The sequence below is a fragment of the Puma concolor genome, chromosome C1 (assembly GCF_028749965.1).
Source record: "Puma concolor isolate L17-30 chromosome C1, mPumCon1.1.hap2, whole genome shotgun sequence".
NCBI lineage: Eukaryota > Metazoa > Chordata > Mammalia > Carnivora > Felidae > Puma > Puma concolor.
This window is the reverse complement of record NC_141674.1, coordinates 103,527,218-103,551,924: the sequence shown is the minus strand read 5'-3', so window position 1 is coordinate 103,551,924 and position 24,707 is coordinate 103,527,218. Positions and strand designations below refer to the sequence as shown.

The window sequence follows — 24,707 nt, the reverse complement described above, 5'->3', positions numbered from 1 at the left end:
GTCATTCCGGTTGGAGTCTGAGCTACAGGCAGTGCCTTGGGCTCTCGACTCTGGCATCTCGAACCTTCTTTTTGTAGCTGCTGACTCTCCAGTGCTGTGGGGTGTTGTTCAAGTTGTTCCCAATAGTAAGTAAAGAATTCCTGTGTCCTCGCCCCTCAGTCCTGATTGAACCTACTTGATTTCACTTGTTTTTAACCCGTCATGTGTTTGATTTCTTCTCCCCAGTCCCCAGCTCTACCTCTTCTGCCACATGTCACCATGGCAGCACCTTTTGACCCGGTGTCTGATCCAGGGACAGAAATGAGCCTCCTGGAACTCAACCAGGAGCTTCAATCCAAGCTGGAAGCAAGCCAGCAGGACTTCCGAGACCTCAGAGAGAAATTCCTTGTATCCGAAGCTACTGCCTACTCCCTGGCCAACCAGCTGCAGAAATACAGTAAGTCCTACAAGGTCAGGGTCACCAAAGTGATGACTGTCTGTATTCCTGGAGACAGGAATTGGCTTTGTGTGGAGAGAAAACGAAAGCCCTCTCCGGACTTTGTCTTCTCTATTTCCATCGTCATGATAAATTCCATTGTGACCACAATCCAGGAAAAGTAGCAGTGGGTATTTCTTAATGTATGTTTGTTGGTTTTGAGAGAGACAGTGTTAGTCGGGGTGGAGCAGAGAGAGTGGGAGATAGAGGATCCCAAGCAGGCTCGGTGCTGTCAGCACAGAGGCTGACGTGGGTCTCGATCTCAGGAATGTGAGATCATGATCTGAGCCAAAATCAAGAGCTGGGCGCTTAACAGACTAAAGCTCCCGGGCGACCCAGTGCAAGTGGGTGTCTTACCCTCATTTTGCTAAGGATGGGAAGAATGGGGAAAACGAGACTAGCAGTTTCTCCAGGTTGGTTTGCAGTGCTGTATAGGGCGGGGTTAGAGTTAACTTTCTAGTGATTGATTCCTGACGCAGACCCGGAAATGCCTGGTCCTCTCAGGATCCTCTGTGTGTGTGTGTGTGTGTGTGTCACATCCTGCATCACTGTTGGCCTTCGTGTCTCGGACTAATGAACTCCATCACGTCACACTTCTCTGAGGTTCCATTGGCAAAGCAGCGAGCTGGCTCGCTGGGGAAACTTGCTGATGGTGCACACGGGGCGCGGGTGGGGACCAGGGGACACGGCCAGCTTGCAAGGAGCTGGAAGATGGGTCTGCTTTCCCTGAAACTGCGGTATCCACGAGCGAGGCCGTCCAGACAGTGACTCCCCTGATGAGAGGGAAGCCGTGCTTCCTGGGCACAGGCTCTGCTTCCTGAGTCCTCGGTAGCCATTGACACCCTGTGGCGAGGTAGAGGGCATTTCAAGGCCCATCAGACAATCTGTGCTCCCTCCTGTGTCTCTCCCTGAGCTGGGGAACCTTCAAGGATGCAGGATGGCCAGCAGGGCCAGGCCTGGGCCAGGAGTCAAGTGGCCCGGTGAGAATGAGGGTGAGCGGGGGAGACCACAGCCCCGGTGACCGCCCAAGCCAGTGTGTGGAGCTGGCCCTCCCCCACAGTCAGCCTGGAATGGGGAGGCCAGCTGCCTGTTCATTCAGAGGGGGCTGCCATGGCGGGAGGAATCCTGAGTTAGGGGCATGTGTGCAGCGGGGCAATTGGAAGGAATCCTGACGACTCTGAGCCCGAACTGTTGCCGTTTCCTTACCAAGAGTTTTCCGTAAAACAAGGGGAGGTGGGATTACAAATGACTGATGGGGAGAAAAGTAATGTTGGAAGCGGCTCTTTAGCAAGGTGAAGAGATGATGAGCTTTGGGGAAAGGACAAGCAGAGTTTTCTTTGCATCTTTCCTGATAACCATGACACAAGTGCGGGAAACCACTTGTGAAGACGACGAAGGAAGACATCACCCAGGAGCTTGGGGTGGAGGGAACACAGTATGGCTCTGGGCCAGTCTTCCTGTGCTCCCCCCCATGCTGCCCTGCCCCGATTTCCGTGCCTCACATTCCTCCTCTGTGATCCTGCTGCTGTCATAGTCCCTGCTGCTTTGAGTGGAGGGGACGGGCAGTGAGAGAGGGACACAGGATCCGAGAAGTGGGCTCTGCGCTGAGAGCAGTGAGCCTGCTGCGGGGGCTTGCACTCACAAACCACGAAGTCATGACCCGAACCCAAGTCGAAGCTCGCCTGACTGAGCCACTCAGGCGCCCCACCCCGTCTGCTGCTTCTGATACCACAAGCTTTGTTAGTGTTTGGCCGTATCGCTTTCAGGTGCTTCTGGTTTTACGCATCATAGTGCACACAAGAGTATGCGGGTGAACTTTTTGCCTTTGAGATATGTGCTCATTATCCAACTCAAGGGAACCATGAGTCAGTCCTGTGGTCCTAAGGGCCTCACTTCATGGCCCTGCTTAGTGTCCTACCTGAGAGGCTGCAAGCTCGGGTGAGTGGCCATGATCAGGGTGAGTGTCAGGGGATGTGGATTCTGATTCTGCCAAATACCAGTCATTCACCTTGTCTAGTTCCTGTCCACGCCTTGGAGCTGCTCTTCCCTCAGCTCTAAAACAGGGAGGTATCAAATACCGTGTAGCTGGGGGGCTGAGGAATGAGATGCGCAGAGCCCGATGCTGGGGTTACATTGTCCTGGGGTACACCCCGCCCCCTCCCTGGAGGCAGCGAGCACAGCGGCCCGTGTAGCTTGTCCACTGAGGCCGGTGTCTGTGTTCTCAGAGTGTGAAGAGTTGAAAGACATCATCGAATCCGTGCTGGGGGAGACGCTGCAGTGTAAGCAGGGGAAGTTGGCAGAGACCTTGACCGAGAAGCTCAGGTAAGGAGGGCTCCGTGGCTGGTGGGAGGCCGTAGGCATCTCTGACTCCTGTCAGCGACAGGTCTGGGCCAGGAGAAGGGCAGAAACTTGCCTGGCACACAGGTGCACACACACATCTGTCAAACAGTGAAGACAGCAGTATCTGGTGTATTGCGGGCTCCAATTATTCGGGGCCTCGCTCAATGTTTGTATTTTTTTTTTTTTAATTTATTTAAATCCAAATGAGTTCGCATGTAGTGTATAAATGGTTTCCGGAGGAGATTTTAGGGTATCACCTCTTACAAGTGCCACCCGGTGCTCATCCCGAAAACTGCCCCCCTAATGCCCATCTCCCATTTAGCCCATCTCCCACCCAAAACCCCTCCAGCAAGTCTCAGGTTATTCTTTGCATTTAAACGTCTCTAATGGTTTGCTTCTGTCTCTGTTTTTATCTTAATTTTCCTTCCTTTCCCCTGGTGCATCTGGTTTGTGTCTTAAATTCCACATATGAGTGAAATCATGTGATCTTTGTCTTTCTCTGATTGACTTAGTCCGCTTAGCATAATACACTCTAGTTCCATCCACAGTGTTGCAAAGGGCAGATCCATTCTTTTTCATCACCAAGTAACGTTCCGTTGTATCAATTCATGTACCATGTCTTCTCAGTCCATTCATCCGTCGATGGACATCTGGGCTCTTTCCATCCTTTGGCTATTGTTGATAACAGTACTATAACATTGGGGCGCAGGTGCCCCTTCGCATCAGCATTTTTGAATCCTTTGGATAACTACCTAGTAGTGCCATTGCCGGGTTGTAGGGTAGCTCTTCTCTTAATTTTTTGAGGAACCTCCGCACTGTTTTCCAGAGTGGCTGCACCAGTTTGCATTTCTACCAGCAAAAGTGCCAAAGTGGTCCCCTTTCTCTGCATCCTCACCATCTGTTACTCATTTTAGCCATTCTGACAGATAGGAGTGGTATCTCATTGTGGTTTTACTTTCCTTTTCCCTGATGATGAATGACGTTGAGCAAGTTTTCATGTGTCTGTTACCATCTGGATGTCTTCTTTGGAGAAGTGTCTGTTTCTGTCTCTTGCCCATTTCTTCACGGAATCATTTGCTTTTTGGGTGTTGAGTTTTGAGTTTGATCAAGGTTGTTTCATAGATTTTGAATACTAGCTCTTTATCCGATATGTTGTTTGTAAATGTTTTCTCCCATTGCTTCGATTGCCTTTGAGCTTGTTGTTTGTTGAAGCTTTTTATCTTGATGAGATCCCAGTGGTTCACGTTTGCCTCAGGAGACATGTGTAGTAAGAGGTTGCTGCGGCCGAGGTCAAAGAGGTTGCCACCTGTCTTCTCCTCCAGGATTTTGATGGTGTCCTGTCCTACATTTAAGTCTTTCATCCATTTTGAGTTTATTTTTGTGTACGGTGTAAGAACGTTCTCCAGGTTCATTCTTCCACACGTCTCTGTCCAGTTTTGCCAACCCCATTTGCCGAAGAGACCGTCTTTTTTCCATTGGATAATCTTTCATGTGTTGTCGAAGCTTATTTGGCCATACATTTGTGGGTCCATTTCTGAGTTCTGTCTTCTGTCCCCTTGTTCTATGTGTCTGTATTTGTGCTGATACCATAGTGTCTTGATGATTACAGCTTCATAATGTGGCTTGAAGTCCAGAAATGTTAGGATTACTTGTTCTAGCTCTGTGAAGAATGCTGGTGTTCTTTTGATAGGGATTGCATTGAGTCTGTAGATTGCTTTGGGTAGTATTGAGATTAAAAACATTTTTTTTTTTAGTATTTCTTTTATCTTGGGAGATAGAGAGACAGAGTGCAAACAGGGGAGGGACAGAGAGAGAGAGAGAGAGATCCAGAATTTGAAGCAGGCTCCAGGCTCCGAGCGGTCAGCACAGAGCCCGAGGTAGGGTTCGAACCCACGAAGCGCGGGACCATGAACTGGGCTGAAGTCAGATGCTTAACCGACTGAGCCTCCCAGGCACCCCAGTAATGACATTTTAACAATATTTGTTCCTCAGATCCTGGAGCATGTAATGTTTTTCCATTTTTGTGTGTGTGTCTTCAATTTCTTTCCTAAGCTTTCTACAGTTTACAGCTTTTTGTAGTTACAGCAAATCTTTGTGGTTTTCAGTACCGTAGTAAATGGGATCAGTTCCTTGATTTCTCTTTCTGCTGCTTCATTATCGGTATACAGAAATGCAAGCAATTTCTGTACGTTGACCATATTCCAGCCAATTTGCTGAATCCATGCATCAGTTCTAGCAGTGTTTTGGGGAGTCTTTCCGGTTTTCCATGTGGAGTATCATGTTGTCTACAAAGAGTGAAAGTTTGACTTTTTCCTTGCTGATTTGGATGCCTTTTATTTCTTTTGCTGTCTGGTTGCTGAGGCTAGGACTTCCAACACTATGTTCAACAACAGTGGTGAGAGTGGACCTTCTGTCGTGTTCCTGACCTTAGGGACCTCAGGTTTTCCCCACTGAGGTGATATTAGCTGTGGGTCTTTTGTAATCGGTATATATGATCTTGAGGTATGTTCCTTCTATCCCTACTTTCTTGAGGGTTTTCTCAAGAAAGGATGCTGATTTTGTCAAAACCTTTTTCTGCATCGATTGAGAGGATCATGTGGTTCTTATCCATTCTTTTATTCATGTGATGTATCAGGTTGGTTGATGCGCAGATATTAACACACCCTTGCAGTCCAGGAATAAATCCCCCCCTGATTGTGGTGAATAATTCTTTGTTGTTGTTTTTTTTTTAATTTTCTCTTTATTTTTGAGAGGCAGAGAGAGACAGAGCGCAGGTGGGGGAGGGGCAGAGAGAGAGGGAGACCCAGAATCCGAAGCAGGCTTCAGGCTCTGGACTGTCTGCACAGAGCCCGATGAGGGCCCGAACTCACAAACCTTGAGATCATGACCTGACCGAAGTCAGACGCTCAACCGACGGAGCCACCCAGGCACCCCGTGAATAATTCTTTTAATGTATTGTTGGGTGTGGATGGGTAGTATCTTGTGGAGAATTTTTGCATTCGTGTTAATCAGGGAGAATGGTCTGCAAGTCTCCTTTTTAGTGGGGATTTGGATGGTTTTGGGGTCAAGTTAATGCTGGCCTTGTAGAATGAGTTTGGAAGTTTTCCCCCCATTTCTATTTCAAACAGCTTCAGAAGAATAGGTACGGACCCTTCTTTAATGTCAGGTGCAATTCCCCTGGGGAGCCATCTGGCCCTGGACTCTTGTTTGTTGGGAGTTTTTTTATTGCTGATTCAATTTCTCAACTTGTTATGTATCTGTTCAAATGTCCTATTTCTTCCTATTGCAGTTTGGGGAGTTTATATGTTTCTAGGGATTTGTCCTTTTCTTCCAGATTGCCCCATTTGTTGGCATATAATTGCTCATCATAATGTCTTCTTTTTTGTGTGTATTTCTGCAGTGTTGGTTGTGGTTACTTCACTTTCACTCCTGAGTTTATTTATTTGGGCCCTTTCCTTTTTCTTTTGATAAAGCTGGCTAGGGACTTACCGATAATGTTAATTCATTCAAAGAAGCAGCTCTTGGTTTCATTGATGTGTTCTGTTTTATTTTATTTCCATATCATTGACTTCTGATCTCATCTTTATTATTTCCCTTCTTCTGCTGGTTTTGGGCTTCATTTGCTGTTCTTTTTCCAGCTCCTCTAGGTGTAAAGTTAGGTTGTGTATTTGAGACTTTTCTTCCTCTTTTACGAAGGCCTGGATTGCTATATGCTTCCCTCTTATGATCGCCCTTGCTGCATCCCAGAGGTTTTGGACTGTCGTGTTTCATTTTCATTGGCTTCCATGTATCATTCACTCTGTGTCAAATAAATATCATTTATTGAGCTGAAAGTCACCAAATTCAAGTGAACAATTTGTGGCATTGGCCACATTCACAATGTTGTGGGATCACCACCTCATTTGCCTGTAACACAGTCACCTCCTGAGGGATGACAGCTTGTCGGTCATGTTTTCCTTCAGACAATGCTGTCCTCTTGACCCTGCCGTTCTCCTGACCTGTGTAGTCCACACCAGCTGTCCTGTCCACATTTCTGTGGCTGGCGCTGGGTCCATGCACAGCATGATGCACACCGTGTAGGTTCACAGGAAATGGCTGTGCCGCAGGGAGGGGCTGAAGGGACATCTCTCTGACGGGTGTTGAGGAAGACACCTGGCTTTGTTTACAGAAGGAGGAGCTGCAAAGGAGGTCAAGGAGCCTCCCCGACACAGAGGAGCCTTGTTTTACCTTCTTCTTTCTGTGTCACAGGCAGGGCCCCGCACACGTGCCAGAACGTGGCCTTGAGGGCTCCTTGTGGAAATTCTCACAGAAACGTCCGTGAAAGCTCTTAGAAAATCTATTCAACTCTGTGTTTTAAACTTTTCTCTATGTCCCACCTTAGGCAATATCATATCCTGATTAAAGCTCAGGCTGAAGAGCTGACCCAGTTGTGGCAGAAGTTACGGGAAGGGAGAGAAGTTTCTGAGCCACTCGATCAGCACCTCAGGGACCTCCTCACCCACGATGACCCCGAGCGTTCCCAAGGCCAGGGCTTCCAGGAGCAAGTGGCCGAGGGACGCAGGCTGGCAGAACGCCTTGCCCGCCAGCTCAGCCCCGGTAAGGCGGCCACAGGCCCTGAGTGCACTGAGCTGCTCCGAGGTCCTGGGCTCCCCAGACATCTCTCGCCTCCCCTCACATTGTTGGCAGCCGCTATCTTGGTTTCCATGTGACACATGGGGCCACCAGAGGACCTGGACTAGCAGGTGGAAAAGGAGAGGAGAAGTGCACAGGGTGGAGGTCACGGTGCTCCACCCATCTGTGTCCTCCCCGAGGGAACTGCCTTTAGGGCAGGAGGCAGCCTCCACCAGTGTCAGAGCCCAGAAGGGAGGACGAGGAAGGAGGCAGCTTGTTCGAGTGCAGGGAGCCCTGAGCTAAGCGGGCAGTTCCAGGCTCCCGCCCAGGAGCTGTCTTTATGAACTGTGGGCGAGAGAGTGATCTTCGCTTTCTCCATAACTGTCTCCTCATCTGTCTATCAAGTAATCTGTCATAGCTGTGGTGATCACATGCGGCAAGTTCACGAATGCACTTCAGGAAAAATAAAGCCCCTGACTGTGTGGAGTTGAATGAGGTATTGGATGTAGTAGGCCTTGGAGGTGGAACGTCATTTAGACTGAAACACTTTTCATACAGACGGCCCGTCCATAACAATGACGTCCACTTGGGGACCCATGAGTCCACATGTGGAGGGACTTGGGACCGGGTGATTGTGCTGTCCTTGGGGCAAGGAGGAGACTCTACGTGAGCACTGGGAGCACACAGGGCCTGCGCCTGTGGCATGACTGTGGCACCTGCAAGACACTGTTTGCAGAAGTCGGATCGAAACTGGACAGGCATCCACGGATCTGGACAAGAGACAGTTTAAACTTTTGCCCAGTCTCAGTCATGGTGAGCCTCCGAATCAGAGACACTCCCTGCTGGATCTGAAATCCATACCGCAACAGTTCTCAAGGGCAGTGCCCTGGAGCTTCAGAACAAGAGTTAGTCATGCATAGATAATTATGTCGCCAGGGCATATAAGCCACTGTGTTTATAGTGGTGATGTGGGAGCTCACTCACGGGAGATTTCTGAATTTCTTTGCAGAAGATGAGGAGGAGGAGGAAGAGGACGAGGATGAACAAGCAGAAGAATCCCTCACCGCCAGGTAACAATGAATACTGGCGACCCGGTAATGTGTGGGTGAAAAAGGATAGGGACTCAGAAAGAACAGTAGGTGAGGTCACAAGAGTCCAGGTGGCAGATGCAGGGATCAGCAGAGCTGCAGATGGTAGTGATTGAATTCCCTCAGCGGCAAATGGCCCTGTTCCCTCGGTTGTCTGCTGTCGCGGGGCTGCTTGTCTGGGGGAGCCCCAGATGAACTCAGCAGCCTTAGGATTCCCTGTACGCACAAAATACCCGTTCTCGCCTGTAAATGAACACCAGGAGGAGACGCATCTCTACACAGTTCTCAAAGGTCCCTGGTAGGAAGGTAACCAGCAAAGGAACTGATAGACAGACAGCTGGCAAAATTAACACGGAATTACCTAACCAAAACCAAAAAGTTGGGGTGTCATGTGACACTATGAATAGAAAAGTGCCTGGAGGGCACAAGTTTCTGCAGGGCACAGTGACTCAAGAGCTGTAACCGCTTGATCAGTCTATGTTAAATTCAACATGACTCAGGCACGTGGCGGTTGCCCCTGGCATGGACTCCCATTTGTCCTTCGTCTCGTGACTGTACCATACTGGGATGGTCGAGTCTCATTCCTCATTGCTCGTTATGTGGCCAGTGGACTGAGTATCTATCTGTTGTTGCTTCTCTCCCACCCTTCCTGGCCACACTCTGCCTCTTGTAGGATAACCTTTTCTCTCTCAAGGCTATGGTCCCTTTCCTTTCTGCGACCACTCCCTTGCCTCCCATCAACACCAGCTAGGTAGCAAGCCATGGTGTCTGATCCTCCTGGTTTCCTCTTCTGTCGTTCTTGCCCCACCTGGCACAGCATGGAGCTTCCGGAAGCTGAAAAGAAGGAAGTCCTCCAGGACACGCTGAATGAATGTGTTTTGACTCCTTCCATTGGCCAAGAAGGGCGTGACTGCTACCAGCCTTACAGGGATGGCACATTCCCATCGGATAAACAGGAATTCGGCTCTGCTCTGGATGTAGCCTGTGAATGCTCCCATTCCAAAGGGGATGAAACTCCACCCGGTTCCCCAGGTAGGGTCCATAATCTTTGTTTGCACACACCCTGTGTAGACTAAGAGATTTAACCCGCAGAAGTGGACCATGTACTCACAGACAATTTCCATCCAGGCTCTAGGATTGAGTTTGAAATAAGACATTCCATGAGTCAGTGAGCTTTGTTCGATTCATGTCTAAAGCCATGGCACTTTTATGTCTGAGCCGCCGCCCATCGCTGCTCTTAAGGTGGTCCTGCCAGACTCCTATACCTCTCTATCCCAGGCAGAGGAGGTCACTATCAGACCTCCAAATTTTGGATTAATCTCTTATCTCTCTTGCCAGGCTCTGATTTCCATCCTTGAACCATGTTTCTGAATACCTATGGCCACCCAAGGCTGTTGGAAGCCTTTTCTATATCATGGGAAATGTCATGATCCAGGTTCACTGTCTCTACCTGGTCTGTCTCTTCCTTTTCTTCTTGTCTCAAATCAGCTGAGAACCAGGACAGGACTACGTCTATCATACGTTGTATGTTTCTCTGCAGCAAGGCAGGGCCCTGGAACTTCCCGACCCCATGAACGGCCCCTGGTGCTTTGCAGCTTTGAAGATTATTCTGCTTTGATGGTGTGTAGATTCCAATTGTCAGTTTAATCTCAACGGCTGATTCCTCAAAACCATTGGCTTGTAGCGTTTCAAATGGAAAAAGCCTGAATATTGCAGCAATGCTCTAGGAAGCAGCCAGGTCCTTCCCCAAGATCTCTGGGAAAAAGGATAAATTTTCTGTGTGTGTCGACCTGTCTTAGGACACTGTGATCATGGCCTGTCATATCAGGGACATTTAGTTGCTCAAGAAGGCAATCCCAGTGATTTTTTCCAGGGCCTACTGAATCCCTCCCGAATGATTTCTCTCTCAATTGCCTGTTATGACTGTGCTTCTATTTCTGTCCTCTGCTACACGGCACATGGGAGTGAGCATTTGTGGAGGGGAATCTGCCTAATGGAACTTTCTCTTCATTTATTTGCAGACAACCAAATGGGTCACGAGGGGCTGAAAGGGCGAGAGTCAGATGCCCCCAGGTAATTCTGAATACTTGGGGGCTGGGAAATCAGTGGTGGCGTCTGCAGACCTCAGATCCAAGGAAAGGCAGAAAGTGCTGGATAGAACCATGTTATCCATTCGGTCAATGGCCAATTATCGGCTTTCACAATGGTTTCTGTTTTCATTGTGGTACTTGTATCGCTCCCATTTCTTAATTATGACTCAAGTTGAGTAACACACAGTCAGCTGGCCCAGGTGAGCTAAAGGCACAGGGATTCCTGCACTCACCATTCTCCCCAGCATTCGAGAGAAAGGCAATCAACTTTCTGCCCCGTTCGATTTAGCGGGTGGGCATGTATTTCAGAGCAAGAATGTACGTAGACTAAAATGTGCCATCATGCCGTGATATTGAGAGAGACAGGCCTTCATGGCATGAGAATTCTGAGAGAGTAGCCCGCCCCCGAAGCTGCACGCACTGGTCCAGTCCATGCAGGACTCAAGGGCATTTGAACGGAAGGGAGGGAGCCACTGCTGTCCTGTGACTCTGTGTGTTTGAGTCAGGACTGGATGGCACGGTGCTCATTCAGGCTCTTTCCTCATCAGCTTGCTAGGTAGCCAGTGTACAGAGCACTTACTGTCCTTTCTGTCTGCCGCCCCTGTGACAGACACACCTCGTCCCACACAAAAAGAAGAGTTGTTGCTCTCATTAATGAGGCACTCTCTTTGCTTTTGTGAAAATGCCTTTTGCCTTCCATCAAAGCCAGACAGGACGTAGGATTTCAGATCCCTCTTTGGTTAATCTTCAGTTTTCCCCCTGACTCAGGCTCAGTAGACTGCTGCTAGAGGTGGTGGAGGAGGAAATCACACGGGACTCTCTGGATGAACGCTACTGGACATATTCGGTTCTTCCTGACCTGTCTGACTCCTACTGGCCTTACAGGAGCACCGCCATCTTCTTCCCTGAGGAACTGGAAGTCTCTTCTGCTCTGGAAATGGCCAGTGAGTACTCCGCTGTCAGGGTGATCAAGCTCCAGCTGGACTGCCCCGTACATCTCCTGGTCTTTGTGCCCCACACCTGTGCTGTGCTGAGAGAGCTCATCCCTGTGTGCAGGCCCTGTACACACATCTTGATCTGAGCCAGGCTCCAAGATGGATGGAGTTTCAAGCACAGACATCATGTGGGTCAGGGAACTCTTCTCCCTTCCTACTCCCAGGACATGCCCATGTCCCCTGGGCTTCACTGTCAGGTCATTGGACCCAAGGGCGGCATGACAGATACGACTCGCCTCAGCAACACGACCATAGACGGTGTCTGTCAGACCTTGGATGCAATGCCTCTTCTCACCTTTCATGCTCCACATTTCATCTCTGAGCCAGGTCCTTTAAGAATCCATGCCTGCCACAGTCGGTCGGAATCCTTGTCCAGGGTAAAAGATGTAACCTTGGCTTTCCTGTTCTTAGCCTCATTCTCTATCTCTTTGCTTTGGCTTGTCTTCCTAAGCCTCGTCTGAAAACCCACCCTACGTCCTCTACTGTTAGCTCGTTTGTGTGTTTCCAGGAGTAGAGCTGTGCGTTGGCATTCCCTCATCACAGGAATTGCGCCAAGGTTTCTGTGTAGCTCCAAAGACTCATTTTAATTTGAGGGTTTGTACTTGCATGCTCTCTGTTCCATCTCAGTGTATAAATTCCACTAAGCCGTCACCAACCAGGTATCTCACGAGAGAAGGCTGAAAACTGCAGTAATCCTTTCAGAAGGTAGAGAGGCCAGGTCCCCAGAATCTGTGTGAAAAAGAGAACTGAAAGTGTTTGCACAGACTCAAAACAGAGGAAATTGTGATGATGATCTCTTGGAGAGAGCAAATTTCTCCCAATGGCTCAGGCCAGGAACTCAAGCCAGTTGTCACACTATCCGAGGCACCCTGAAATATCCTTCTCACTCAACCTGTGCTCTCATTGAGCATAGCTGAGTCCCCGGGTGGCACCGAACACTGGGTTACTAATGTGCAAGCAGGGATCTGTTTAATGTGACTGGCCCCGTCTGTATTTATTTGCAGAAAATCAGACCCATCAAGAGGAGGAACAAGACCAAGACCTGACATGCGCCAGGTAAGTCTGAAGAATCATGGGTTGTTATTTCAGTGGTTCAACTCTACATTTCACAGGAAAAACAGAAACCGCCAAATTTACCTATTTCATCCATTTCCAGTCTCAGAATATCTTTTTTGGCCATGACGTGTGTCTTCATGTGTTATGTGGATAAGTTCCTTTAATGATCCCTCAATTTCGATAACCGGCAGTCAGTTGAAGTAGGTGAATTGTCACTCCCTGAGGTGCTCTGTATTGCCCTGATCTCTCCTTTGGGAAACACCAGAGTGACAGACGTGTCTACTTCTGTCTCTCTGGTGTTACCTCTTTGAGGATCTGCTGTAGCAAATGGATAACTGCAAAAAAATTAAAAAACCTCACATGATGTCACGATAGTAAGAGAAAGAGTCCTTGAAGACACAAATCTCTCCATGTGGATGATGCCTTTTAACATGTGTTCACTTAGCCACTGAATGTATATCAACAAAATTTATGCAAAAGGGTTGAACTCATGTTTACGATTCTCCATGTGTGCTGTGAGTCATGACATCCATTCCACAGTAGTTCAGTTTGGTGCACAGAAGTTGGTTCTGTGGCCAGTGCCCTGAACACCTCTGTTCTGTGTGTGTGTGTGTGTGTGTGTGTGTGTCTCCCTGTCTCTCCCTCTCTGCCTCTCCTGCCCCCAGAGCATCCACACTGTGCCCCTGAAACAGGAGGATAGTTTTCCCTGTCAATAATGGGGTTGCCCCTACGTTATGACCACACTTCTCGGCTTCCCGTGAAAACCAGTAAGATGCTGTGGTGTCTGCTTTTCCTGTTTTAATCTTCAGACCTCCCCTCCCCACCAGGTTCGGCAGGGAGCTACAGGAGAGTGCAGAGCAGGATGTCCAACAGGACTCACTGGATGAACGCTATTTGACTTACTCAGCTCTTCCTGACCCATCTGATTCCCCCTGGACCCACAGCAGGCCCAACATCAACTCATATGAGGATCTGGATGTCTGTCCTGCTCTGGAAGTAGCTAGTGAGTCCTCCACTGTGAAGGTGATAAAGCTCCAACTGGAATCCCAAGTCGACCCCATAGTTTGGTATCCCTACTCTGCTTATGTTGGAATTTGTTATCCAGGTGTTTCAGCCCCGTAGACATATGGATCTGAGTCAGGCTCTAGGATAGACTTCTAAGCACAGACATCAGATGCATCAGGGCCCTGCCCTCTGTTCCTCATCTCAGGCCATGCCTGTGGCTCCTGACACAAGTCAGGACATTGGGGTCAGGGCGGGTGTGACAAACCCACACTCATCTGTGAGGCACACGCAGAGGAGTCTGTCTGGTTCCTGATTTCCACACAATGTGTCTCCTCAACTGCCATCCTCTCACTTTCATCCCAAACAATGTTCCTTGAAGTTTTGTGCCTGTCAAGGCGATGTCAGCCTTACCCATGTCTTTGGGTTTGTTGTTTCCCTGGTTTCGCTGCTCTGGTCCCCAGTGTTGGTTGTCCTCTGTGTCCTCTGTGTTGGTTGTCTTCCCTAAGTCGTCGTCTGAGTGTCAGGACATAACCACCTCTACCATCAGCTTGCTTGTACGTTTCCCTGAAGCATAGCTGAGCCCCGGCATGGCCCCACCCCGTGCATGGCCCATGTGCCTGTGTAGCAAAAGGGATCACGGACAAAAGATTTCCTTTGATTTGAGGGTCTGCAGATTCCGTGCATCAGTCTGGCCTCTGTAGAAATTCCCTAAAACCCTGCCACCTAGAGTATGTCATGAGGGAAGCTAGTGAGAGAAGGTTGCAGTAAGTTTTGAGAATGCAGGTAAGCTGTTCACCAGAATCTGCAGTAAAACCGAGGTTGACCGGGGCGCCTGGGTGGCGCAGTCGGTTAAGCGTCCGACTTCAGCCAGGTCACGATCTCGCGGTCCGTGAGTTCGAGCCCCGCGTCAGGCTCTGGGCTGATGGCTCAGAGCCTGGAGCCTGTTTCCGATTCTGTGTCTCCCTCTCTCTCTGCCCCTCCCCGTTCATGCTCTGTCTCTCTCTGTCCCAAAAATAAATAAACGTTGAAAAAAAAAAATTAAAAAAAAACAGAGGTTGACCTCTGCAGACAGACTGTTGAGATGGGGCTCTACCAGATCAGGGAAATCCTGCCCGATGCTTTAGGAAAGCTAGCCAAGGCACATTCCCAAGACACTTCGTGAGGCCTCCTGGATTATTTCTCTCAATGCCCTGCTGCCCAACTAAGGACATTAGTGCCCGTGTGCTAGTTGCGTGGGACACTTAATTTTCATGTCCAAGTGCTGCTCTGTTTATGTGACTGGCCGGTCTGTATTTACTTGTAGACAATCATAATGATCTTTGCGATGAAGAAGACCAGGACCCGACATGCCCCAGGTAACTCTGAAGAATCATGGGCTTTAATTCACTGGTGACATCTGGGGATCTCAGGTCTAGGCCAATCTAGAAAGTGCTAAATGCACCTATTTCATCCCTTCCGACACCCACAAGGTGGTCCTTCAGCAAGGTCCTCTGTGTCATGTGGTACTCGCATAGACCCCGTTATTAATCCCTCTCAAATGGAGTATCTGCCGTCCACTGACGCAGGTGGACTAAGCAGTCCCAGGATGCCTTGCACTCTCCCGGTCTCTCCTCGTATTAGGTCCCGTGTAAGATGCACAGCTCTCTCTGCCGGTTGCCATTACCACATTGGCGGGCATTCACAGCAAGGATGGTTTTAGGAAAACAGTTTTCACGTCTCAGTATTTAGACACGTCGGCCTTGGGCCCACGAGATATCCAGGAGTCTACAATGCTGCCTTAGCCTGGGGTTCTCTTGGTGCTTTGTGTAAATCTCCACACAGTGTGTGCCAAAGTGTTGATGCTGCTTTATCGTCCTCTGGTGTGCTGTGGGTCATGACTGTTGTGCCCTGGGGTGGTTGCGACTCCTGCCCCATAAGCTGGCGCTCTGGCCATGCCCTGAGCACCTGCCCGCCCCCACACTCCCGTCCCTGCACCTATCCCGGGTGCACCCACACTGTGGCCCCAGCTTCAGGCAGACTGCTTCATTTCCCTTTGTGGGGATCCCGCTTGTGTTCTGTGACCAGTCCCTCCGTCCTGCCCTCAAAACTAGCTGGCACTGCATGTTGACTAAACCTTCTTTCTGCATGTCTCGTCCTCCCAGCAACACCAGGCTCTGCAGGGAGCTGCCAGTGGCCCCAGAGGATGAAGTCCCACAGGACTCAGTGGGGGAATGTAATTTGACTCCTTCCTTTGGCCATGACCTGTCAGACACCTATAGGCCTTATAGGAGTGCCTCATTCACCTTTGATAAACAGGAAGTCTTCTTGGGCGTGGATGTAGATGGTGAGTCCTGTTCTTGTGAGGGGCACGAAGTTCCTGCTGGGGCCCCAGGAAGCCTGTCCTCTGTGTCTTCAACAACCTGAATCGGCTGAGAGTTGCATCCCTGCCAACAGGCGCTGTAGGCTCGTACCGGTTTGAACTCTGCTCTCGGATTCACTCTTTAAAAGGCATCCTGTGGCTCAGAGCCCTTTCCTTCCTTCTGTCCCAGGCTGCCCTCTGTCCCCCGGCCCCGTCCAACATGCAGGCTGTTGGTACCAAGTGAGGCTCGAGAGGAGAAATGGAGAAAATGGAAAAAAGCGTTCAGAATCTCAGCCACCGCTATCTTACCCGGAGACAGCTGGGTGACAGTCCTCCTTTGTTTTTTCCTGATTTTGTTTTGTTCCAAAAGGAGACCTCTGCTACTTGTGCAATTCTGCTGCCAATTGTATTTCTTGTGTGGCTTCCTACAAACTCCCTGGCTTTCCACACACGTTTGTGGTCAGCTCCACATTGGCTGCATCTGTTAAATCGTTGCTGAGCTGCTAGTTGTTTCTCCTGGGGCGCCCGCCTCCCTGTGTACCAGAGCACCCAGTTCTACGCAAATGATCTGAAACAGTCGTAAATGCAAAGAGAACAGTTGCTAGACGCCCCAACGACCCCTGTGACCCTGCAGGAGTGCCAGCTCCTACCCTGTCAGTGCACTCTGTGGTGTGAGCAGAGCCAGGGCTCATCCAGCCCCTCCAGGAGCTCAAGGTCTCCAGGAGACGCTCCATGAAAAGCAATCAGGGCTGAGAGGTCCCAGACGATTTCTGTTCTCACTAGGGTTCCCATGGTGGCTCTTCACTTGGCTGCCTGGCACCCTGGTCACCCTGCAGAGCTCTGTGTCAGAGACACTGACAGCCAGGTCTGGGTTTCCATGGGGGCAGGGATGGGACAGGTTAAGACGCGTCTCAGGAGGGTGATGTGTGTGACATGGCCTTGCATTAAGCCTGGGCCATGAGAGGCTACGAGGATGGGCGGAGATGAATGAAGGCAGCGTCTCCATTATGCACAGCCCGTCCCCGGTGCAGGTTCTGGTGGGAACGTGGGAACAGTGTGTGTGGGCTGTGATTGCCGCAGGGGGCGCCCCAGGAGGGCTGCCCTGCCCCAGCCTCCCTGCGCTGGGACCAGCCAGGGAGAAACAGGCATCTGAAGCCTTGAGGCCAAATTCTCCCCCTCTTCTTTTTTCTTTTGGGGCACATATCAGCAATTCTTTCTCGTTCTGCCCTGAGGCCTCTCTAGAACCTTCTCTCTAGGCTGTAGGATGAAGGGTACTACTACAGAATAATAGGCATGAGCCCGCCTCCCATGCAAATCCGTCTGGACTCCAGGGGGTGACCTTCCCTTCAGGGACTTTGCGTCCTGGACACTTGCCATCTCAGCATGCCCAGGCATAGACACAACGGTGACATCGCCTTCGTATCCATGATGTCTGCCTTTGTACCTGCTCACTGGCTGGTCTCACAGACGGTGGGGGACGAGGTGGGAGTACATCACAAATGGAAGTTCTGGCAGTGCTGAGTTAAGAAAACTGGGGTTTGTCCATTGAAGTGTCTTCTTGCTTCAGCCCCGATGCAGGTGCCCGGTCCCCAAGGGCCATCGAGTGGAAACTTGACTTTCCCAAGGACGGAGGTGCAAGCTTCACAAGCACCGCCACAGTCAGATACCCAGGTGGCCAATTCTGTGCCAGGGCAGCCGGACCAGCAGGTGGCTTGTGGTGACCACAGAGCCAGGCTCCGCCCCTCCCCCACCATCAGGAGACTGGCAGCCACGATGGTTTCTGGGAGCCAACGGCCGCTCTTCCAAGGTGAGAGGTGCGGGGGGAGTGGTAGCTCTAGTCACAGGGTTGTGGGTGGGGGCAGCAATGGGGCCTCTTGCAGGCTTGCTTTGCCCAGCTCCAAACTCACAACGCTCCAGCTCCAAAGAGCTCGGGGCTGAGGGTCAGCTCTGTCTGCCCAGGTGCCATGGTTTCAGCCTCCTGGCTGTTTACTGGCCAAGTTATTCATCATCTCATGTATGTCCCCCTCGGTCCCTTCATCTGAAACCATTGAAAATGGGATCTCCATCCCATCAATGCTGGGAGCATGAAGCTACATAATTTCCAGGGGCCCGAGTGAGCAAAATGGCTTGAGAACATCGATGAATCTGTGATGCGTAATTCTTGTGTCTTTGTGGCGTCTGAACACTTGGAAAATGGTTCCGTGGCATTGTTTCACGTGTGCTGGAGCTGTTCTTATCTGGCTCCGCTTTCGCTGGACCCCATCTTCCCGGACTCTCTCAGCAAGGCTTGTGGGCCAGTGTTTGCTCTCCTTCAACATCCATCAGGCAGCCAATATTCCCTGTTAGGCACTCACAGTAACAGTGGAAATACTGGCTCCACGACAGTTTCCCATGCATTTGCCTGGTTTCCCTTCTCTGCAACTATAAGGGGCCAGGTTCCTAATGTGCACACTCTGTTCTCCAATACTTCACCTAGTTCCTCTTGTCCCCCCTCATCTCCACGAGCACGTCCCCAGCTTCGTTGTCATCAGGATCCGCGTCAGCTCACATTTCATGAAGACCGAGCGTTTCAGCGTTCCCCTGGGTTGTGTCGTCTTTACCCTCCCACCCTTGGTGTCCCCTCCTGGAGCCTGAGTCTCCTCCTACAGGCACCGACTTCATCTGTGAAAAGAGGAGATACAGTTCCCAAGTGAGGTGATGAGGGCACAGCCCTGTGGTCCCGCGGAGATGCTCCAGAGGATGCCTCAGTGGGAGTTCAGGGAAGCACAGCCCTGACAGGTGGCTTAGGACGGGAGATTCTTATTGTCTTCTCCCTCTTGCCTCTCTGCCACTTCTCCCTGACTCCCGTGGTCCCGGCCCAGACTCTCCTGGTGGCTCAGTCCCTCTCTGTGGCTCACCTTCCCCACAGGCCTCAGCAGGAAACGGGGCTCCATGCCAGACTTTCGTCCAAGGAGGGTTTCTTAGTCCATTCAGGCTGTGATAACAAAAATGCCATAGACCGGGTGACTTAGTCAGAGCAGAGATTTGTGTCTCCCGTTCTGGAGGCTGAGTAGAACCAAAATCGAACAGTGGCACATTGGGCGCCTGGTGGTACCTCCTTCCTGGTGATGTGTGGCCGCCTTCTTGCTCTGTCCTCACAGGGTGGAGGGGTGAGGGAGCTCTGTGGGGTCACTTTCATAGGGCACAAATCCCTTTCATGGGGGGATCTGCCTCCCATAGGCCCACCCCACCCAGCATCACGTTGGGAATTGGGTTTCCACAGATGAATTTGGGGGAAGACAAACTATCACTCTGGGGCAGGTGGTTTTACTCTGTTTGATTCTCAGCCTGTAATTCTTCCTTGGTGCTTAAAAGGTCACCTGTTTCTTGCCACAACTCTTCTCATCCTTCTCAAATTTGTATATATTTTCCACTTGCAACTGACCGAAGAGTGTTTAGAACTTTATGCTCGATGTCCCCCACCCTTAACTGCCCATTTACTCAATTAGAGAAGAATGTGCTTATAGACACACATATTTACGTCTTATGTCACACACATTACGTGTATTCGGTGTGTATGCTCTGCATAGTGTACATATATGAAATATATCAAATATTGGGGCGTGTTCTGTAAATTCCCCAGCTTTGGTTTCCCCGGTGACTCTCAAAAGGCTTGCCTTCAACTTTGACTCCTCCCTTGAATAGGACAGCCTCTTTCGAGCACCATCTCCTGGCCTTTGTCTCTTCTTTGTCAGAACTGTGTGTTTTGACCAATTCTACTTTTCTCAATTTCACTTTTGGCTCTGGGGGCATGTTGCCCTGCCCGCACTCTTATCCTTACAGGGTAGCGTGAGGGAGGTCAACAACATAGGCGGTAATCAAAGCGTGTCCCTCGGCACCCCTCACACGTGAACTTCCCGATGGCCTTTCTCGTCCTGCCCACCGTCCTTATTCGACGTCAGCGTAGGTAGAGGATTTAGTCACAGGAAGATCATGACTAACAGTGGATCCTGTTTATGTGCTTTTATTTTCAGAGCAGGGTTTGGAAGCTTCCATGGGTGTGAAGAACCCTCCCAAGCTGGAGGGTGACGCTGCTGAGGGCTCGGTGGCCAACCAGTGTGCAGGTCAAGTCTTTGGCCACGTTAATGCCCTGGGTGTGATGAAACAGAAGATGATCAAGAGAAAAGTGCAGTTCGGCGAGGGCAGACTCGCGTGCAGATTCCGTGGCCTTCAAGCATAGGGCACAGAGGTAATGGCGTCCGTGGCTCTTGGAGTATGGATTCCTGTTGCTCTGTTAGATTGTAGCTCCGCCCACACCCCAAACTGTTTTTCTCTTCCTCGTTTGGTCCCTCTGCCAGCTGCCGCTGCCTCTGTCTGTTCCTGCCTCTCACTGGTCCTGCCTCTGTCTGGTCCTGCCTCTGTTTGCCATGGGGACTGCCACCCTGGGTGCCCTCCCATCTCCATCAGCTGTGGCATGTGAGCTGTGCTGTGTCCCCACGGGGGCTGTCCTGGGATTCCCTCTCCCGTGTCCTCACGGCCGCGGGGAATTAGGCCCCACGGCCCCCCTCAGCAGACCAGCATCATTTACATGTGTCGCCAAACACATGGCACTTTGGCACAAGGCACACGCTTTCGTGGCTTCTTTGACTTCCTTCCTTGCTTCCCCAACTCCATGACCTCTTTCTCCCAGGTCATTGTTTTTTTTTTTTTCCCCTTAATTTTTGTTTTAAAGTCATTTATTTTCAGAGAGACAGAGACAGCACGAGTCGGGGAGGGGCAGTGAGAGAAGGAGAGGGAGGGAATCCCAAGCAGTCTCCAGGCTCTGAACTGTCAGCACAGAGCCAGATGCAGGGCTTGAACCCTCAATCTGTGGGCTGGTGGCCTGAGCCAAAACCAAGAGTCAGACGCTTAACCGACTGAACCACCTAGACGCCCCATCAGGAACATCGTCTTAATGTCTCTTGCACATGGCTTCTCCTCCGGGGTGTTTCCCGGAACCCGACTTAGGACGACACTTACCCCTCAGCTTCTCCATGTGAATAAGAAGTGTTAAAACTGAGGAGAAAGAGCACCCCGACAAAAACTCCACGACAACATGGGTCACCTCTGGGACTGCCACACGGCCTGCCTGGGGTCAGGTTTGTCCTCGGCCCCAGGTGAGCAGGCCTGTGCTAATGTGTGTGGGGTTCCAGGACTCAGTGTCCACCCACACCTTGGGACCTCAAGAGAGCTGGCATCAGGTGGAGGACAGTCGTGGCACTCTACAGGGACACTGGCCAAACACAGATGCAGAGGCCAGGTTTCCAACCTGCACAGACATGAGGTGTTCAGGCATCCACCTGTCTTCCCTTTTCACTGCCGTTACAGTGTCTACATGCCCAGCTGTTTCATAAAAGGATCCACCAAAAGGAACTGAGTTGAGTCTCAGGCCAGAGCACATACGCGAGCATTGACTGAATTAACTTTGGGCAGCTCTGTGAAGTCCCCGCGAGATCCAGGGGAACACGAGACAATCTGTGCCTCATACAAGTCCATCGGAGAACGGGGATTCATGGGAGGGTGTCCGAAGGAAGACCAAAATCTTTAGGGCCGGTATCGTCATGGTGGCAGAGATGAGGACATGAACACCGTGGTCTGAAACAGAGTAGCTTAGCTAATAGTTCTAAATCGCGCTGTCGTGAAAGAAACACTGACTGAGCTTTGAACTCATGTGAATGCCATCACCCAATACCTTGAGATTTTGATTTCAACATTCTGGGCTGGGGTGTGGGTAACGGGAGATGTTTTAAAGCTCTGCTGGTATGCACCTAGGAATCAGAAGGACTGTGGAGCTATAGGATGTTCATAAGCCAGATAGAAGGATCCCGTGTGTGTGTCACTCATTTTGTGGACAAGCTGAGTATCAGCCCCTGATGGAGTTGACATTCCTCCCTCAATAGAGCCCAGAGAAAGAAGAGGACAAAGACACATGAATGAATTCGATGAATACTCCCTCTTCTGGATCCAAGTGTCTCACGATTTTTATACTATAGGATGCAGTAAGAAAGAAATGTTGCCTAGAAACCCAGTGTAAGAACAACTATCCGTTCCCTGATTACCAGTAATGGAATTCAGGGCTCTTTTTCCTCCTCATGCAATGAAAATCACGGTTGACTCTTCACTAAATGCGTTTCCCAGCCTCCTGACAGGTGCACTGCACATGGAAAGGAAATGTTTTAATCAAACTTTCTCCTTATATAAAACCTCAGTAAAGCAGCTTAGGTCTCCCTCTGCCCTTTGCAGGCCCTCGTTTACATTAGTGTCAACACCGAGAGACTCTCCTCAGGGACAGTTTGGGAAACGTGCGAGGAGAACCTAGACGACTAAAAGGAAGGCTCTTCCGTTTTCTCTGCAGAGTTCCGAGTGTCTCCACTGAGAATATTCCTAGACGTTCCCTCAGGTGTATCCTGGCGTGAGGTGCCCTGCAGGGGCTGTTTGGGTCCCTGAGCAAAAAGGGGTGAGGCCCTGGCTACACTCCCCACTCTTTTCGTCATTCCCCTTGGAGTTTCTCCCTTTGGGGTTCTTTTCAGCCCCTTTGGGGCAGGATTTCTGTGCAAAGCCTTATTTCCGTCCAGCCAAGCGGCCAACAGCGTCTACTGCCTGCCCACACCCCGAGGCAGGCAGTAGCCCAGATCGGAGGCTTTCATCTCCCGACCCCCACAAGGATGGGAAGGGCCCGAAGCCTGGGTTTCAGTTCCAGGGTGTCAGGCACAGGTCACACGGCTACAGGTGGTCCTTATCAGCCCCTTGGCCCACGGTTCCTCATCTGCACACGGCAGGACTGAACTGGGACTAGTCTGAGGCCCCTGTTGCATCTCACATCCTGGGGCTCGTTCCATAGCCTGGCCTCCCCCTTCAGAAGACCAGGGCAGGGTGAGAAGGGGTGTGTTTGTCTGCAGAGGGCCCCCTCCTTCCTTCGGCAGTCTGTTTCTGAACGTGTGTGTCGGGGGCTAAGCACATCCCTCCGTGGGACACATGAGAAAGCCATCACTTTGCTTCTGATGAAGGGGGATCCAGGGTGAGGTGGCTGCTGAGGGAGGGATGGTCGGGACCTGGCAACAGCTCAGGGCAGCCTTGAGCTGGGATGCCACCAGGTGCCTGCTGCGGGGAGCACAGGGGTCCCTGCATCCTACAGTGTAGGATGCAATTGAGGGGCTATTGCTTCAGGCTTGTGGCTCTCACTCTCCCCCTCAGCCTGCCTGCAGATCCCCCTTCAGCTCCTTCTCAGTACGGGGGCTTAGCTTGCCCCTGGCCTCTGTCACCACGGAGCCATCCCTCCAAGGCTCAGCCATCAGCAGGACCTGAACAAGACTCACATTTGATTCCTCTGTCTCTCTCTCTCACTCTCTGTCTCAGATACCAAGGACTCCAGGAACTAAGAAAAAATACTCCTCATTTAAACGAAACTCCATCATAAAACCCCATCATTCTCCACTTGCTGAAAAGAACTCTAAAGCAGCAAATCAAGCTAAAGCCCAAACAGAACATGCGAGGGATCCTTTGCTGAGAATCGACATCTCGATCACAAGCCACTCTCTGGGATTTTTACTCCAAAAGTCTGGTTTGATGAGAGGAATTCTCGCTCTTCTGACTCCAGTCGTGATAAGTCGCCGAGGCAACCAATGCCCAGACCACACGCACTTGTGAGACCCCTTCAGTCTGGCTCCTCTCCATTCCATCCTGTGGATAAGCGGAGGCCGGGTCAACGTGGCAATAGACCCCATGTCAAAACTGGACATTCTGGGCCACCCGCTGGGCTGTGCCAGGAGCAGACAGCATTAACTACGCAGCGTTCTTGCTGAAGAGGCTTAGCCTGAATCTGAGCACGAGGTAGGGATCAGACAACTGCAGAATTTCGACCATCGAACAAGACATCGGGCCTGTCTTTCTTCAAACAGCCAGTGTCCACAGCACAAATAAGACGACAAAAAGGAGAAGAGATATCTTGGGTTCCAAAGGACTCAGAAGATTGTGCTATCGTAAGTTTGTAGTCCTTTCGAACCCCAAACATCTCCTCCCCTTTCTGTGGCTGTCTCTGGTGGTGGTGACACTTCCTTGTCTGTAGGGGACAGGCCAGATGTCTGGCTTGATGGTCTGCATCCTGAAGGTGTCTGATCACTTCCTCCTGATTAAATTCAGGCTAACCCTTTTCCCTGGTCGTTCTCTCGTGAATGCTGTGTGTGTCCCAGCCCTGCCCACCCAGAGACCCAGAGCCTCCAGTCTGCCATCACCATCATTGTGAGAGCAGCACTGGTTGCCTTCTATGGGGGGCCTATCAGATCGTTCATGGTCTTCTCTTTGGGTATGACATCTGAGAATGTGTGAAGATGCTCTCTCCAAAGTCTGTCTCTACAATGTTACCATCTTTTAGTGATCCCTGCAGTGTATCACAACCGTATCTGTTTGTATGTTGGAAAAACTCTAGTTGTATCATCCTTGTGTATGTGTATTTGCTGGCATTGTGCTGTGGAAAAGAACACTCCCTCCCCGTTCTATATCATTAAAGTGTTTATTTTGACAATCACTGGGGACTGGTGAATTACGTTTCCTTCAGGGCTCCAATCCATCACCATCGTGATGTAAATGTTCTTGGTTCTCTTCTGGTATTTAATGCTGAGTCTCTGTATCTTTTAGGCTCTATTGTCCCTACGGGCAAGAGTACATATGTGTTTCTGAATGTGCACCTGTTGT

The 24,707-nt window shown here is 50.5% G+C and overlaps 1 protein-coding gene across 1 annotated transcript in view; it reads left to right on the top strand.

Moving 5' to 3' along the window:
* The window catches only part of LOC112865116 (NBPF family member NBPF6), a 95,948-nt gene extending 71,657 nt beyond the window's left edge, over nucleotides 1–24,291 (top strand). The window contains exons 6-20 of the mRNA XM_086715185.1: nucleotides 78–125; nucleotides 226–436; nucleotides 2,701–2,797; nucleotides 7,197–7,411; nucleotides 8,436–8,496; nucleotides 9,332–9,546; nucleotides 10,536–10,587; nucleotides 11,373–11,548; nucleotides 12,604–12,655; nucleotides 13,483–13,658; nucleotides 14,964–15,015; nucleotides 15,508–15,983; nucleotides 17,566–17,805; nucleotides 20,012–20,226; nucleotides 23,373–24,291. Of these exons, the coding sequence (XP_086571311.1) occupies nucleotides 78–125; nucleotides 226–436; nucleotides 2,701–2,797; nucleotides 7,197–7,411; nucleotides 8,436–8,496; nucleotides 9,332–9,546; nucleotides 10,536–10,587; nucleotides 11,373–11,548; nucleotides 12,604–12,655; nucleotides 13,483–13,658; nucleotides 14,964–15,015; nucleotides 15,508–15,983; nucleotides 17,566–17,805; nucleotides 20,012–20,217 (2,277 nt within the window). The 3' untranslated portion in view covers nucleotides 20,218–20,226; nucleotides 23,373–24,291. The remainder of the gene's footprint in view (nucleotides 1–77; nucleotides 126–225; nucleotides 437–2,700; nucleotides 2,798–7,196; nucleotides 7,412–8,435; nucleotides 8,497–9,331; nucleotides 9,547–10,535; nucleotides 10,588–11,372; nucleotides 11,549–12,603; nucleotides 12,656–13,482; nucleotides 13,659–14,963; nucleotides 15,016–15,507; nucleotides 15,984–17,565; nucleotides 17,806–20,011; nucleotides 20,227–23,372) is intronic.
* Nucleotides 24,292–24,707: the final 416 nt, after the last annotated feature.